Source organism: Ursus americanus, chromosome 3 (assembly GCF_024610735.1).
Source record: "Ursus americanus isolate L20-20 chromosome 3, mUrsAme1.1.p, whole genome shotgun sequence".
Classification (NCBI taxonomy): domain Eukaryota; kingdom Metazoa; phylum Chordata; class Mammalia; order Carnivora; family Ursidae; genus Ursus; species Ursus americanus.
In genome coordinates, this window is record NC_142129.1 from 44,550,361 (window position 1) to 44,567,399 (window position 17,039).

General features: G+C 49.3%; 1 protein-coding gene across 2 annotated transcripts in view; it reads right to left on the reverse strand.

The window, feature by feature from the left end:
• Positions 1-17,039, reverse strand: part of MINDY4 (MINDY lysine 48 deubiquitinase 4) — a 103,202-nt gene that overhangs the window by 47,243 nt on the left and 38,920 nt on the right. For both annotated transcript variants that reach the window (XM_045792919.2, XM_087860934.1), the window contains exons 6-9: positions 11,217-11,275; positions 5,204-5,310; positions 2,381-2,497; positions 1,072-1,160 (exon numbers count right to left, since the gene is read on the reverse strand). In XM_045792919.2, coding sequence (XP_045648875.1) covers positions 1,072-1,160; positions 2,381-2,497; positions 5,204-5,310; positions 11,217-11,275 — 372 coding nt within the window. The remainder of the gene's footprint in view (positions 1-1,071; positions 1,161-2,380; positions 2,498-5,203; positions 5,311-11,216; positions 11,276-17,039) is intronic.

The following is a 17,039-nucleotide window of genomic DNA, read 5'->3' on the forward strand; positions in this document are numbered from 1 at the left end:
TATAACACCTAAGCTTTTTTTTTTTTTTTTTTTTAAGGCACTGAAATGCCTACATCAAAGAACAAGTCCGTTTGATTAAAATTCAGGAACTGGCGAAACTCAGCTGTGATGCTAGAATCTGTTTAATCCCAACTTTGGGGAGGAGAACGGAGGTATCTACTAGGCAGGAGGACTCTTCTGGGGTGCTGGAAATATTTTTCTTTCTCTATCTGACTGATAGGATGATGGGTGGGGGATTTTGCAATAATTCATTGAGCAGAACACATGTGAACCGTGCACTTTTTGGAGACTTGTACTTTTCTGTATGCGTGTTATATTTCAACTAAAAAAAGAAAGAGAGAGAAAGAGAGCAAAGAACACGTGCCAGTTCTGTAGCTCTGGGGGTAACTGAGCACAAGCTAGTCACTGGACACATGGGGAGACGAAAGAAGGCCATCTCCTCAAATGGGCCATCTAGCCCCGGCCCTGGCCAGCACCTTGCCAATCCTTCTATCTTAGCACCAACCCGGTATACAATTAAGGTTTTCTATCCATCCCTCAACTGCACAGAGCATTCTGCCTGTACAGGGATGTTCCAGAAAAGTCTGTGGAGTGAGTGAGAAGGAGAAGGAGATGCCCATGTGCAAACACTTAATGTGTGAGGTGGAGAACAAATGGCCGAAGGGAGTGGAAGCAATGCACTGCGGGGCCGGCCGGAATGTGTGGGAATGGCTGTTGGCAGAGGTGAGGTAACATGGGGAGGGAGGGGAGGCCTGGGCTCAGGCGAAGGGTCAGCAGATTGATGTGGGTGTGGATGGGATTTGGGCAGCTGCTGCGCTTAACTGCTGAGGAGGGGGTGGCCTTAGTTGCGATGCCATTCCGGCAGCTACTTGCCACGTGGAATGGGACTTAGAGACAAATGCATGCGGGTCATTTAAACTGGGCAGCTCTGGCCCTGTGAGCCAGTCGCCATTTCCCTTTCCAGAAGACAGGAAATATCAGGGAACACACACGCTTCCTTGCTTGTTTTTTCTGGACACTGAGGAGAAGGCTTGGGAAAAGAAGATATTGCCAGAATGAGCGCTGACTTACCGAACGCAGTCAGCTTTGCTATCTCCTTCAAACAGGAGTTTTTGTAGGACACAGCCTTGGACAGCCGCCAGAACCCCACAGGGACCCCCCTGCAAAGAAGGACACACATTAGTGCCAGTGAGGACCGACCCAAGGCAGAGCTGTCTGTTCCTCCAGAACCAGCCTCCGCCCACAGGTTATAGACACAGGGCCACCAAGCCAGGGCCTCTCAAACATGGGCCTTTGATATGCTGAGTCCTCTACAAAGCACCGAGCCTGATCACAGAGAAGGGGTGACAAAGGCCCCGGTGCCCAGCACTGGAGAAAGAAGCAAGTCTGCATATCTCACAGGAGGAAAGCAGGCCTTCACAGTCAGTCAGGTGTAAAACCAAGTATGTCACCCAGTCATTCAAGGAAATGCTTCCATGTCCACAGGCTGAGGGCGTCAATGGTTTATTCAGCCTTCAAGGCCCATCCTAAAGGCCTCCTCTACCAGGAAGCCCTCCCTGACCATCTCAGCAGCCACTTTAGCAGCCTCTGCTTATGTTAGCAATCTTCTGCCCAGCTGTGGCCTGCCTCAGCACCCATTAGGTGTGTCTTTGTCCTCTGCACTCCCACATTAGAGGAAGAAGGCTCCTTGAGGGGTTCAATCCTGTTCAACAAGTACAAGGATTATCAGAGTAGCAGGCATGGGTACCCTTGAACTGCGGTGTAAGAAGATGTGCTGAGCTTGGCCGCACTAGGGACAGAGGCTAAATGGTCTTCGGGTTCTTCCACAGGCAGTGAGGGGTAAGGGGAGGCTCTTGGGGCTTGAGAAATGGAACCCCATTGGGCTCCTGGATTTAGAGTATCTTCTGGCCCTTAAAGTGTATACACCATGTCCAAATCCTGCCCCAGTGTACCTACATTTCCCTGTCTTAGAAAACACCTCCTCCTCATGCACGTCTTCTCAAAGCCTTCCCTTCATTCATGCTGCCTCCTGCCTCAAGTGTCCTCTCTCCAGCCTGACCTGCAAAACCATTTCCCAAGACTCTGCCTGAGGACCCTCTCTGATGCCCCCAACTAAACACAGGGCCTCCTTCCGCCCCTCTCAGAGAGGATTCTGGACACTGAGGAGAAGCCTTTGTAGGGGAAGGGCCCCATTCCCCAGCCCTCGCTCTGCCAGCCCCGTGTGAAGGTCCAGCACCAAGTGACACCTCGGCAAGCACGGGGCTAGTCGGCACTGGATAGCTCAAGAAACGCGCCCGGGGCTGAGCAAACCGCGGGACACCCGGCCCTCCCTGTGCAGGGCCCGCAGTGACGTCCCCTGGAAACGTTAAAAGCAACCTGCCTTGTGCTGCACGATGCCATATTTTAATGAGGCTTTGTCATTAAAGGAAAAACTCTGAAGTTTCCATTCCTCATTGAAACAGCAAAAGCTGGAGCCGAACAGAAGGGCCTTTATGTCCTGTCAAAAGAAGAGAGAATTTCATTAGTTGTCTTCAAGGCAAAGAATAACATGCTGCTCGGTGTCTGTCCTCCCTCAGGAGCTGGTCTCGCACTCTAGCAGAGCAGCCCGGCTTCCAGCAGGCTCATCGATTTTTCTTTTTCTTTTGCAAACTCATTCTTCTCATAGTTGAGAAAAGAGAAACAGGAAACAGCGACCCTGAGGGTCTTAGTTCTGGAACATCCACAAACCAAACCAGCCTGTGCTGACCCAGGCCCAACACTCTTCAGGCTCCTTAGAGGAAACCCGAAACACAAAATTTTAGTTTTAGAAGGGACCTTGGAGGGGCGCCTGGGTGGCTCCGTCGTTAAGCATCTGCCTTGGGCTCAGGGCGTGATCCCAGCGTTCTGGGATCGAGCCCCACGTCAGGCTCTTCCGCTGGGAGCCTGCTTTTTCCTCTCCCACTCGCCCTGCTTGTGCTCCCTCTCTCGCTGGCTGTCTCTCTCTCTCTGTCAAATAAATTTTAAAAATCTTAAAAAAAAAAGGGGGGGGGGGACCTTGGAGGTTCTCGACCGCACACTACACTCGCCTGTGGAGCATTTAGCAATCCTCATGCTTGGGCCACATGCCAGCCCGGCGAAATCAGAACCCCTGGGCGTCAGACTCCAGTGGCTGTAATTTTAAAAGCTCTCCAGGCAATTCCGATGTGCAGCTACGTTGGAGAACCAGTGCCGTGAGACAGGCTTAGCAACCTATGACCCAAGGGCCAAATTTGGCCCCATACATGTTTTGTAAATAAAGTTTTACTGAAACACAGCAACACCCATTTGCTTCTATATTCTCTACGTTGCCTTTCACATTACAATGGCAGAGTTTAGCGGTTGCAACAGACAGCCAAAAACATATGATCTGGCCCTTTATAGAAAAAGTTTGTCAGCCCCTGCTCTAGCATTACCCCTTACTACATGTAAGACTCTCCTCTATGCCATCACCCATAAGTGGTCCCCCATGAACTCAACTTGAACCCCAACACCCAGCGAAGGGGTTCCCACCACCTCCCAAGGCAGCACCTCCATTTCTTCACAGCTCTGTCTTCTCTAAACTTCTGGCTGATACTGATCTCACTTGTTCATCTTGCATAAGCCCAAGCACCACCCCCAAGCCCTGGAAAGTGCCAACTACTCCCCCTGACCCACCTTGGAAGGCACAGCCTACCCCTGGACGCCCCCTCCTTATGCCAGCTACCTCCTCTCTCTCCACCATGACTTTACATCCAAGGTCTCAGAAGGGCCAACACATGGGCTCTGTTGCCACCTCTCCAGGTCAGATCTTTCCTACAGATTCAGATTACTATCTTTCAGAATCGGTTCTTTTTTATTTTTCATTAAGTACAGGAAAGTCTCAGTGACAGAAGCATTTGTCTACAGGTCACCAAATGTGGGCTGGTGGCACACAGGAGAGAAGGCTGGATGAATTCGTCCATCGGGGCTTGATTTCCCTTCTTGCACCAACAACAACCCATGTATTTGAACTGAGTTTTTCAAGAGCCTAGAAACTATAGGGACTGGAGTTTTCTGCTAAAGCCCACTTCTATCCTCTTAATCACAGAACAGCCCCCAGCTAGGCACAGTGTGGCCGTTAGGTCACAGAGTTGCGAGCTTGGAAGCCTGGGTGCTATGGATGTCATGGGCCCTCCTTTTCTCTGGGTGGGCCTCAGTTTTTCCAGCTGCTTTTGGAGATGCTGCTGGGTGGTCTAAATTTAGGGGTCTCAAAGGGCCCTTCCCAAAACAGGAGTGCTCACTGCAAAGAATCACAGCCCTATGGCCACAAAGAGCCAGAGCACTTGCTCCCAGGCTTGGGGCCATGTAAAAGTGTCTGACCTTACCCCCCACCCCCCACCGCCCATGGTTTGAAAAGAAGAAAAGAAAAAGGAGAGGAGGAATGGGAAAGGATAAAACTTCTAGAAAAATCTTTGATTTTTTTATCTGTGTGCTGAGTAAATATTTATAGGTAGGAAGAAAAGGGGGTCAACTGTGTTCCCAGGAGTTTTAGCTTTTCCTCCTGGATCCTGGCTCAAGAGCCAGTGGAAGACAGCAGGAGCGGAATTCCATCCCCCAGGAACTGCTGACCAAGGGAAGGGGTGAGGCCATCTGGCAGCTGAGATGGTGAGGAATCCAGCACATCCGTGCAGAGGAGGCTGACAAGGCCAGGAACCTGCTCCCTAAGTCCTATGACCTCAGGTCCCTCCAGGAGGCCACTGGTGTGAACCGGATGGTGCTGAGGAATTATTAACACCCACCTGTCCTTCCCTCACTGCAATCCAGCCTGAGCCCAGCTAGGGGCACGAGCGCTAAAGAGCAGGTCTAATGAGGACGGTTCTCCCGCTGCCGTCACAACTCTGGAAGTGCCCGTTGCACATGTGGGGAAGCAGCTCTGGGCCAAAAGAAGAACAAGACCCTGGAATGTCTGAATGGGAGGAGGTTGTACCCTCACCTCTTCTTGGAGAGGACTAGGCCCCCATTGTCCTGACTCTCAGTTCCGGCCCTTCTCTACCACACCCCAATTTCCACTTTAACCATAACTGAGACATAAGACGGATGGGGCCAGAGAGATCAAAGTCACCTCACCCATACCAATTCACACCAAGATGGCTTCAATTCACACTGCACCGATTCACACCAATTCAAATCAAGATGTATCGATGCACACTTTAAAGCTGACGCCTACCTTGGCCACTGAGAAGTCGATTGGCTTTGACACTATTTGCAGCTTGAGCATCGATGGGACTGGAGACAGGATGACTTCCTCCCTTATCAAATCATCGTCCACATCCTCTGAAAGAATACCAGGGCATGTGAGCTCCTTGGTATGACCCATGGAGAACAGAATAAGAAATCATTTGGGGCGCCTGGGTGGCTCAGTGGGTTAAAAGTCCCACTCTTGGTTTCAGTTCAGGCCATGATCTTCAGGTCATTGGATCAAGCCCCACATCAGGCTCCACACTCAGCAGGAGTCTGCTTGAGATTCTCTCCCACCCTCTTCCTCTGCCCCTCCCCAGCTCTCTAAATAAATAAACAAACAAACAAATAAATAAAATCTTAAAAAAAAATCATTTAACACCAAGGACATGGATGAGTTGGAATGAAAGGAGGGCTTCCCTATCTTCCACCCGCCTCTCCCCTTTGGGGCTCCCAGACCTTCACCGGAAGGAAAAAAGGCAGACCGAATGCCCTCACTTCTTGTCACAGCCCCATGCTGGTCTGTGGCACAAGGATGCTGGTGGGCGTGATTTGGCTACTGGCCCACTAGAAAGTTCTGCTTGTGGACATGCAGTGAACCAAGAGCCTAGGGTTGGAGCCATGGAGGCAGGCCCAGAAAACCCTCACCCAGACCTATTTCTTACAAAAGGTGGGTGTAGCACACAAACCCATGCCCGAGGACAAACATGAAAAGGGCAGAATGAGGAAAGAAAATGCCACCATTCCTGATAAAACAATTATAACAGATTATCACTGTCGTGGCTTTCACTCACCAGCCACTTGTGTTTTAGCACCTAAGTCCCGTAACAGCCCCATGTCGGGGCAATTATCATCACCCCCATTTACAGATGAGAAACTGAGCTTAGAGAAGTGAAAGGACTGGCCTGACGTCATGCAGATGGAAAAGTGGCAGAGACAGGATAAAACCCAGGCCAACTCCTAATCGTTCTGCCATCCTGCCAGCCAGACCCCCCTGGACCTCCAGCCAGAAGGGGACACTAAGTCACATGTCACACAGTCTTCCTACAGCTGGAGCAATGGAGGCCCAGAGAGGGTCCAGCATGGTCTGGGCAGCCCCGGCCTGTGCCTTCCCAGCCGGCCGAGTCTCCCTCCCGCCACTGTACCCACGGCTACAGCATTTACCAGAACACTCAGAGGAACCCAAGTGAAAACAATCCAGGGTAATTATGCTGGCAAAGCTGAGCGGACCAGTCTCCAGAGAGCTTGTTGAACATGTTTTTTCCTCATTTTCCCAAGCTTAAATGATTATTTAAAAAGTACACTACACTGCATAGAAATCAACATTATCTCCCAGAATTCTGTACATCTGGGACTATAGAAATGTCACTATCCCTGCCCCACATCTTCTGGAGATGCTATCCAGAGGCTGACATCCCCAGGACACGTCTTATATCCTATTCTGCAGCTTCCTTTTCTTCCCTGGGGGAAGACCAGGCACAGGATGAGGCCAACTCCCAGAGTCCTAGTCCACTGAAAAGGAGACCCTTCCACCTTTAGGCTGAAAAAAAATTAAAAGTGAGTCTGGGATTGAAATGGGAATCTGAATTTAAATGAGAACTCTTCTTAGTCGGGGCCTCTGAAAAAGTCACCCTGTGACCATGGCCTTATAAAAGTACCCTGAAATAACGACCCAATAGATGTTCCCTCAGCAACGTGCATGGGTCTTAAAAACATGGTGCTGGGCAGCAAAAGCAAGAATGCAAATGAGATATATAAGGCAATATGATTTACAACCATGACAAATACATACACACAAAAAACACGACACAATTTGCAAGAACACACACAAGCAGACAGATATAGACTAAATACTTGAGAATGGTGACTTGAGGAGAGGAAGGTCTTGGGAGTGTGGGGGTGGGGCTACAGGGAAATGAAGGAGAGGCAAGAGGAGGGAGGAGGAGGGAAAAGAGAAGGAGGGGGTGGAGAAGGAAAGGGAGGAGGAAGGGAGGTAAAGGGAGAGAGGCCGATGGGCAGGCTTTGCAAAGATCAATACTGAGAATGTTCCCTGGAGGACCAGAGATGTGTGATTGATTCAACCCTGGGCAGCTGAGGCCCAGAACAGATGGGAAGAGTAACCTGAGTGACTCTACCAGGCCCAGAAGGGCTCCTTGCAATGCCTCAGGCCAGACTGTTTCCTGGAGGCACAGAAGGGGCAGTATTTAAGCCTATTTGGAGGCTTCTGTTTAGTCTGAGTTTGTCCGGGAGGGAACCGGGGCTGAAACGTTCTCTGCCCAGGGCTCCATGAAGTAAATCTGAGAATGAAAGCTGGGGCCCAGGGGAAGCAGACCCGGAGGAGCCCCCCAAGAGGAGGCAGCCATCCTCGGCTTCTGCCAGGAGGAAGTTGGCCCCTGTGCAGGGATTTGGTTCAGGACCACATAGAAGGCCTTGGGCCCAGATGTGGTGGGACCGCCATGCAAAGGAAAAACAAAGCACTCCAGAATGACATGCTGGCCAAGCAGACAAAACCATCTGCAAATGCCGGTGGTTTGAGGATGCTATTTTTAAGGCCCTGGTTTAAGTATCTGGTTGAAAAGAAGCGAGGGAGTTTGTTTCCCATACCATTTTATTTACCCTTTGGAGGAAAACATATGGCAATATATAACAGAGGTCCATATACGTCTTTGTCCACATGCCTGATCCGTATTTCCCACTGACTGCGGCTATCTTCCCCTGAAGTGCGCCAACACCCCAGACTCAGGAATCTCAGCACCGCACCCCTCCAAACTTCAGATCTGATAACAGATTCCATCTCCCCAGCCCTCCTCCTCCAGGGACCTAGGATGAGACCTCAGCCCTGTCTCACACACCACTATGATCCGGCCTCCAGATCATTCTGCCCCCAGGATGTCTCACACCTCGCCGCCACCCTGTATCCCTCCACTATTACAGGAATATGTCATTCTTTTTCTATCTGTTCATCAAGCACTTCATTGAACATCCGTGATGTGCCAGGGGTTGTGTGGGACAGTGGGACAGTAGAGGTCCACAGATGAGTAAAGCACCACCCCTGCCTTCAAGGAGTTCACTGCCTAGAAGGAAAGACAGAGCTCCAAACAAATAATGTAACATGAGTACTAAAACAGAAATAGTGCAAGGTTTTAAGAGCAGAGGAGAAGAGGCAAATAGTTCTGCCTTAGAGGGTCAGAGAAACTTTCCATTAGAGCTAACTATTGGAGCAGGGTCTTGAAATACCCAGAGGATTTTGCCAGACAGAACGGGGGACAATCACATCTTTTCTAGACTATTCCAAGAGCCCCCTTACTGGTCTTCCAACATCCAGGCCCTTACCTCTAAAATCCATCCTCCACACATACCCAGAGGTAGCCCTAAACCCACAGCACTGCACACATTACTCACCAGCACAGAATCTTCAAGTGTTCTTCACTGGCTAATGATTTACAGTCAGGCTCGTTAGTACAGCACTCAAGGTCATCCTGGCCCTGCCACACCTTCGTTCCCAGCCTGGCTCCCCCTGACCCCAGCCCTTCTCCTATGGGCCAGTCGCCTCAAGCCAATCACTCTTTCTCATTCTCCCTGCCTTGCCCATGAGGCTTGTTACACATGTCTACCTGGCAAGACCTTCTCAACCTTCAGAGCCCAGTCTAAATACCTCCTCACTATGGAAACTTCTGGAATGCACCACAGAACTCAGCTTCTACGTCTCTTGAAGCAATGATGAACTGCTAACCATCCTCTTTATGTGTTGCTATCAGAGGACACCTCTCTTCCTCTGTCTCACCCAACGCAGCCCTCCCCTTGGAGCAAGGCCTCTTTCTTTTTTTTATTTTTTTTTATTTCTTTTATTTTAATGATTTTTTATTATATTATGTTGGTCACCATACAGTACATCCCCGGTTTCCGATGTAAGGCTCGATGATTCATTAGTTGTGTATAACACCCAGTGCACCACGCAATACGTGCCCTCCTTACTACCCATCACCAGTCTATCCCATTCCCCCACCCCCCTCCCCTCTGAGGTCCTCAGTTTGTTTCTCATAGTCCATAGTCTCTCATGTTTCATTCCCCCTTCTGATTACCCCCTCTTTCTTTATCCCTTTCTTCCCCTACCGATCATCCTAGTTCTTATGTTCCATAGATGAGAGAAATCATATGATAGTTGTCTTTCTCCGCTTGACTTATTTCACTTAGCATTATCTCCTCCAGTGCCGTCCATGTTGTAGCAAATGTTGAGAACTCATTCTTTCTGATAGCTGAGTAATATTCCATTGTATATATGGACCACAACTTCTTAATCCAGTCATCTGTTGAAGGGCATCTCGGCTCCTTCCACGATTTAGCTATTGTGGACATTGCTGCTATGAACATTGGGGTGCATATGGCCCTTCTCTTCACTACGTCTGTATCTTTGGGGTAAATACCCAGTAGTGCAATGGCTGGATCATAGGGTAGCTCAATTTTTAACTTTTTAAGGGACCTCCACACTGTTTTCCAGAGTGGCTGTACCAACTTGCATTCCCACCAACAATGTAGGAGGGATCCCCTTTAGGAGCAAGGCCTCTTTCTACTCACCTTCACATACTTTCAACAGCCTCATCTATGCCCTGGCAAGTAATTGCTAACAAAAGTTTGCTGTACTGAACCAAAGGAAAGTGGATCGGGTAGGGAAGAAAATGCTGTTCCTCCAGCCAAATTGTATTCCTTGTCTCTGCGTCACCCCAAAACTTCTCTTTCCCTTTCTTTGATGACTGGGTTCCATGATCTCCTACCTTTTATTTCCTTCCCCCTTTCTAAATCATCAGCTAGGCCACTAGCAAAGAGGGGTCTGCCTCCCTCTGGAAAACACACACTTCAAACAATGGGTTCTGAGAGAATTGCTAAAAGCCTTCCTTCCAACAGAAGCCCGCTGGGTTCTGAAGGCCAGGAAGTGCTTCGTTTTATGTGCAGACAGGAGTGGCTCTCACTGGAAAATCTTAAAGTGCGGTGCTTTACAGAAGGCTTCAGAGGCCAACGCGTGCTGGCTCCGTGCATCTGCGTGGCCGCGTGCACGACTCTGCCCCTTCCTGCGCTGGCCAAGCGGTCCCCACCGGCCACCGCAGATGATTCCAAGTCTAAGGAACTGTTACGTCTGAAGTGAGCTGAGCAGAACAAACAAACCCCTGCCTCGGCACTCAGAGAGGGGCCCCTGCCTTTCAACTTCATCAAAGCAAACCGTCAGACCGCACCTCTCGCACAAGTAACTTCTAAAGAGTGCACAGCTTTTTTCCTTCCGTTTAAAAGGGGTGCTTGAAAGGAGAGGAAAAGTATGTGAATGGCCCGACAGGTAAATCACTGGCTTCTGGAAGAAGAGCAAATGTCAACGGCACTCAAGCCTCATCCTTTCAAGTCTGGTGGCTGGGTCGCCACCATCCGTTGTACGGCTGCTTTGCCAAGCCCCGCAAACACAGCAGTCTTCAGGGAGGAGAGAATCACAGAAAGGGGAAACCAGAGATGGCTTGAAAACTAAGAGTGGATGGACATGTTCTCTATCTTGATCTCGGAGAGCAGTGACATGGATGTACACGCGTGTGAAACTACACGGAGCTGAACACTGAAGATGTGTGCACTTACACACTTTCACACTATTTTATGCCTCAATAATACGGTGATTAAGTTTTTTAAAGGACGGTCTCCCCCAGGCAGAGCTGTCTTCTGGAGACCTTTGTAGGTTCTGAATAGCCCTAAAAGAGTCCCCAAATGCAAAAGAGGCTCCTCTTCACCCCCCCAACCCCCTACCAATGTGGGTCCAGAAATGCCCAGTCTTCCTTCTCCAAGAGAGAAAGACAGAAAGCAGACGACCACAACCACAGAGAGAGAAGTCTGCTCTACTCACTGGGCCAGCCCCTCCTTCCTAAGGTCTGGTGGGAGGAAAGGAGCCCCCACCCACCTCCTTCCACACGGAGCAAACAGAGCCCCCTTGACCCTGCCGGGCACAGCATAGAGACAGCAGCGACACCTACCAAGTTGTAGGACACCCAGCTCGCCATCAGCCTTGTTGGGCGTTGGCAACTGATTTTTCCTAGAAAAAAAAAAAAAAAAAGTCAATGTACAGAGAGGAAAATGACCCCGAAATACAAACAGCAGAGAAGAACGCGGGGAGCACTGGATGGGGGGGTCAGGGGACGGTTCTCTCCAGCCCAGCCCTGTCGTTCATGTATGCCTCGCACAGTCACTCTCCCTCTCTGCGCCACAGGTTCCTTTGTTGGACAGGACCAAATGGCCTCCCGGGTGCCTTTCAATTCTGTGTTCTCACCAGCACACGCACACACATGCACACCAGCCAACACGGGGATAAACCCTGTAGTTTGACACTTGCCAAGGACCAGATGCAAGTGTGTCTTACTGATGTCACTGTGATACTGCTAGAAAACACGCACACTCACGCATGTACGCGCGCAAATCAAGTGCTCGTCATCACTGCACGGATTTTTTTTATCGCATTCTCTATTTTCCTTTCTGTTTATTTCTTTTCTCCCAGCTTTCTTGTAAAACCATCAGCAGCCATTTCTAAGAAACCTCTAAAATGTACCAAAAACCTATACTGTGAGCCTGATTTGTAAGCTCAGGTATGTACATGTGGAACTTTCTCAACATGGCCCACCTGTATTTTCGCTCTCTTTGGAAATTTTCTTTCCTCCAGCATGCATCAATCTGGACTAAAACAAAATCTTTTTTTTTTTAGAAGAATGTATTAAGAATAACAATATTACATCACTCTCTGAAAACCCATTTACTATGTTGAAAAATGACAGCCCTTTTGAACGTGGCATTGAAATATATTTTCCTCCAACATCCTTGCAGAGTAAGATATGATTGAAGTAACAATCGTAATCTTGCCGTGCTTGTTCTATTGAATTGGCTTCCTCCTGAAGATGTATGAAGGGGTGTGAGTGGAAGACCGCGGAGGACACACGGTACCAAATCTGCGAGCACATACTGCTTCGGACTCCGAGCTTCTTGCTCTGGCCCGGAGTGCTGGAACACAGAGCTCCTTCCCCCACCCTCCCAGGCAGCCCTAACCCTCCCCCACCCAGTCAAGCCCATTTTCCTCAACGCAAAACCGCAAAATTCCTATGTCTCTATGCTCCCAGGATTCGGCAAGACAAGTGTTCTCTTGGGGACTGGTAAAAGAACATGCTGGAAAGGGGATCTAAGGCCTGGAGGGGTGAAGGGGGAGGCAGTGCAGATGCTGTGTCACAACCATCACAATGAGAGACTGCACCTTCACCAGAAGTTTCTGTCAGTGTACCTCTCCCACTGCCACTGACTCTGCCACTAAAGGCTGAGGTCCCAAGTCCGACCTCTATCTGCCCCTTCTGTCACTATCCTGTCCGGATACTAAGGCAAGATGCCTCCCCCTTGCACCTCAGTAGCCCTTCCTGAAAAGCGAGGCTTGAGGCATGATGCTAAATGGCCTCTAACATCTAACATCGGAGTTGAGAAGGAAGTGGCATAGCACTTGGGCTGCAGGATGAGCATGAGTTTGCCAAAGGATATTCTAGCCAAGCAGGGAACAGCGGGAGACATCTCTGGAACATCCCAAAGACAATAACCTCTCTCTCACACCCGTCTCTGCTCTCTGCCTCTTGGTCCCTCACCCACATCCCTGGAACAGCCTCGTCGCTGGTTTCCTGACCCCCAGTGTGATGCCCCGCCCCACGCCGGCCCCCCACATCTTCCTATGGGTGTCAAAGGCATCTTTCTAAAAAACAAATCTGACTACGCCACAGCCTGGCTGAAATGCTTCAAGGGTTCCCCATCATCATCACCAACAACAACAATAATATTTATAAAAACGACAGCAATAATAACAGCAGATACTCTCTCACTCCTTTGGCTGTTCCAGGCACCGGGCTGAGTGCCTTGCAAGCAACAAAAGCCATCTGCTTCTCAGGACAGCCTGATGAAGTAGGTGTCATGCTGAGCCTCACGGAGATCCAGTACTTCTCCCAGGACACGGCGAGTCAGTGGTGGCTCAGGGATTTGAACCCAGGCAATGACCCCAAAGACAAAGGCAGCAACCACCACATATACCACTTCCTTGAAAAATAAAATCCAGGATGGGCCATCTGGCTGGCTTAGTCAGTGATGCATGCGACCCTTGATCTCAGGATTGTGAGTTCAAGCCCCATGCTGGGTGTAGAGATTACCTAAAAATACAAAATAAATAACTAAAATAAAATAAAATCCAGGCCCTTTAGGGTGCCCTACGGGCTATCTCTGACCTGGCCACCTGCCACTCCAGCCCCCTCTCCCTCTGCACCCTCACACTCCACGCACATTCCTTGAATGCTGAGCTATGCCTCCATGAGCATATGCCTCTATGCCTTTTCATAAGCCCTTCAATTGGGCTAGAATATCCTTTGGCAAACTCACACTCATCCCCTACAGCCCAAGTGGTATGCCACTTCCTTTTCAACTCTGAACATGCAACCGTTCATTTCCTCAGCCACTCATCCAGCAAACCTGTGGCCCGTCTCCCTGCCCAAGGGAGACCCAGGCAAGTAAAATAAACAGACATAAATTGCAATTTGACATGGTACGATAGGCTGAACAATGGCCCCCAAAGGTATCCTGCGAATGGTACCTTACATGGCAGAAAGGACTCTGTCGATGGGACTAAGTTAAGGATCTTAGGATGAAAGAGGGTATCCTGGATTACCCAAGTGGGAGCAATGTAATTACAAGTGTCCATGTAAGGGGGAAGCACAGGGAGATGTGACACGGAAGAGGAGAGGTGGCATGATGCCAGGAGCAGAGGTTGGAGGGCTGCACTCTGAAGACGGAGGAGGGCCACAAGTCACGGATGGGGGTGGTCATGAGAAGCTCCAAAAAAGCACAGAAACAGATTCTCCCCTGCTGCCTCCAGAGAGAATGAGCCCTGCCAACACCCTGACTTCAGCCCAGTGGAACTGACTTCAGACCCTGCTCCTCCAGAACAGTGAGATAACATATTCATGTTGTTTTCAGCAGCCACGGGAGACTAATACACATGGTGAAAGAAATCACACGAGCGACCATGGGATTCCCTTGGTCACCTCTGTACCCTGCGTGCCCAGCACCCGGCCAGTGCTCCACAAATAGAGCTAAGGACCACAGAGACCCTCACAGAAGCCATGCAACTCACATAAGGTCACACAACTTAGAAGCACCGGAGCCAGAACTCACAGCCAGGCCGCTGGCTCCAAATGCTCTATTCTGTTCCTTCTTCTATGTTATGCTTCCTTGCCCTGCCCAGAACCCTCCATGGCTTCCTGTAGACCACAGGACAAAATCCAAACCTCCCAAGTGGCGCCCTTGGCTCCTGAGGGCAAAGCCACGGGGCACATGGGTGGCCGAGAGCCACGGCGAGAGGGTGGAGATGCCGTTCCCGCCGCAGAGGGCACAGCTGGGTCTCTCCCCGGTCATGAGACTCCCACCCAGAGCACCATCCATCAGCTGAAGCCCAGTTCAGATGCTTTGTGCCCGTTTCCCATAGATCTCATCAAGAGGAGACTTCAATTACGCTCACACTTAGGGAATGTGCTTATTGTTCCTTTCATGTGTCCCTTTGTGGCACAAGCATTACAAAGTTTAAAAGGTCGGTTTAAAAGCATGTTCTTGCCTTTGAGTGAAAACTATTACAGAAAACAATGACAAAAAGATAAATTAAGGATTCAAAACACTTTTGATGGTGCAGATAACCCAGAGACATGTGTCATAGTGTGCATCTAGTAAATCTGTGGGAGCCGGGCCATAGCCACCCAGCTTGTCTGTCGTGTCTGAGGTCACCACTTCCCACCCAAACTCCCTTTTGTGGCCCCAAGGGAGAAGCCAGGGCCAGGGCACTGTGGGTCTCTGGGGCTCCATGGGACCTGGACTCAATCCCGGATAACTGAATCTTGGCCGGATGGGAGGAGCTACTCAGAGACCTGAGTTCTTATCCCTCTTCCCCCAACCCCCATGTGCTCTTGGGCAAGTCATCTCCCCTCTGTAAGCATCATGTGCCTCATCTGTCCCTCGGGGGAAGCCTGGGCACGCTCATCACTGTGGGACACGACCGGGTGCAGGGGCTCTGCAGGGCCTGAAGTGCCTGGGCCACACTAGCTTTGAAGGCGCTGTCTTGCTTATGCAGCCGCAGACAGAATACTTCACTAGCTCTTAACATGAAAAGACAAGGAGATGCTCCTTCCTCAGTGCTCGGCACTGGATACTTGGCTAAATTAGTCACGGAGTATGAAAGAAAGGGGTCCCGTGGGAATAAAGATAGGGCCCACTTACCATATATTCCATTTGACGGCACTTCAGAACCCAGCGTGAATGGAGTCTGAACTGACGCCACTCGTGCGGCACAAGAATCCAGACTATAACACAAAATTTTCCCAAGCCAGGGATATCCCAGCACACCTAACTAAAGCAATGTAAAATTATCTGGAGGGGCACTTCTACGAAGCAGGTCACACAAGATTCCCCAGGAGAGAGAGAGATTTTTTTTTTAAGTGCCACTGAAAATATGCTCAAAACAAAGAACTAGTAAATATATGAAAAATCATGCACCTTAAGAACAGCCAGGTGACACAGCAAAAAGGACTCCCAAGAACTTGAGATAATAGAACAACAATCTAAGAGAGGCTGTAATTAGAGCAGGGAGACTTCTTTAGCAGGAATGGAAATCATTAGAAAAGAAACATACTCTAAGACAAGAACGGGCAGTTTTGAAAAGTAATACAGTCATAGAAATAAAAAAACTCATGGACACATAAGGATGGTGATTCTGACATATGAAATATATGTTAAACCCCGTGAGCCTGCTGCTGCCGGGTGGGGGGCGGACAGGGATGGGTCATGGAAAGCTCTTCTCCATAGAACACCACTGACTCATAAATGTAAGAGGAACAAGAAAATGATAAAAATTAGACAGTCACCATTTTATAAACTAATACGGGAAAAGATTATCAATGGATGCTAAAGCCAGTGGCTGAAACGTTCTTGAGTAACGGGATATTCATCTAGTCTGAAAGCTACTGATTCCTCGCCAACGGCAAAAGGGAAAGTTCCCTTTATAATGATGGAGAGACAGCGCCTGGGTGGCTCAGTTGGCTAAACATCTGTCTTCGGCTCAGGTCTCACATCAGGCTCCCTGCTCGGTGGGGAGTCTGCTTTTCCCTCTAACCCTCCCCCCTGCTTGTGCTCTCTCTCTCTCTCTCTCTCAAATAAATAAATAAATATTTTTTTAAATATAATGATGGAGAGATTGGCAGAAACCACCTTAATGAAGTGATGCAACTTAGCATCAGCAAAAATCAAACAAACTGATAATCTGTGCTCCTGACTGATGTAACGGGAAATACGCAACATCACATATGTACTGCCCTTGCCCTAAACGTGTTTAACATAAACCTAATAGAGTGACAGACATATCTAGAATGTGGTCATTCTATAAGATAACAAGACCACACTCTTGAAAAACTAAAAATGGACGGGAAGTTGTTTGAGATTAAAAGAGACTAGAGAGACATGGCAACCAAATGCGGGTAGAACCTTGAATGGATCCTGGATTGAAAAGCTCAAGCCTAGAGCACCTGGGTGGCTCAGTCAGTTAAGCATCCAACTCTTGATTTTGGCTCAGGTCATGATCTTAGGGTTGTGAGATTGAGTCCCGTGTGGGGCTCAGCACTGAGCGCGGAGTCGCATAAGATTCTTTCTCTCTCCCTCTCCCTCTGCCTCTCCCCCTCCACTCACTTGCTTTCTCTCTCTCTTAAAAAAAAAGAAAAGATAAAAGAAAAAACTACAGACTAAAAGAA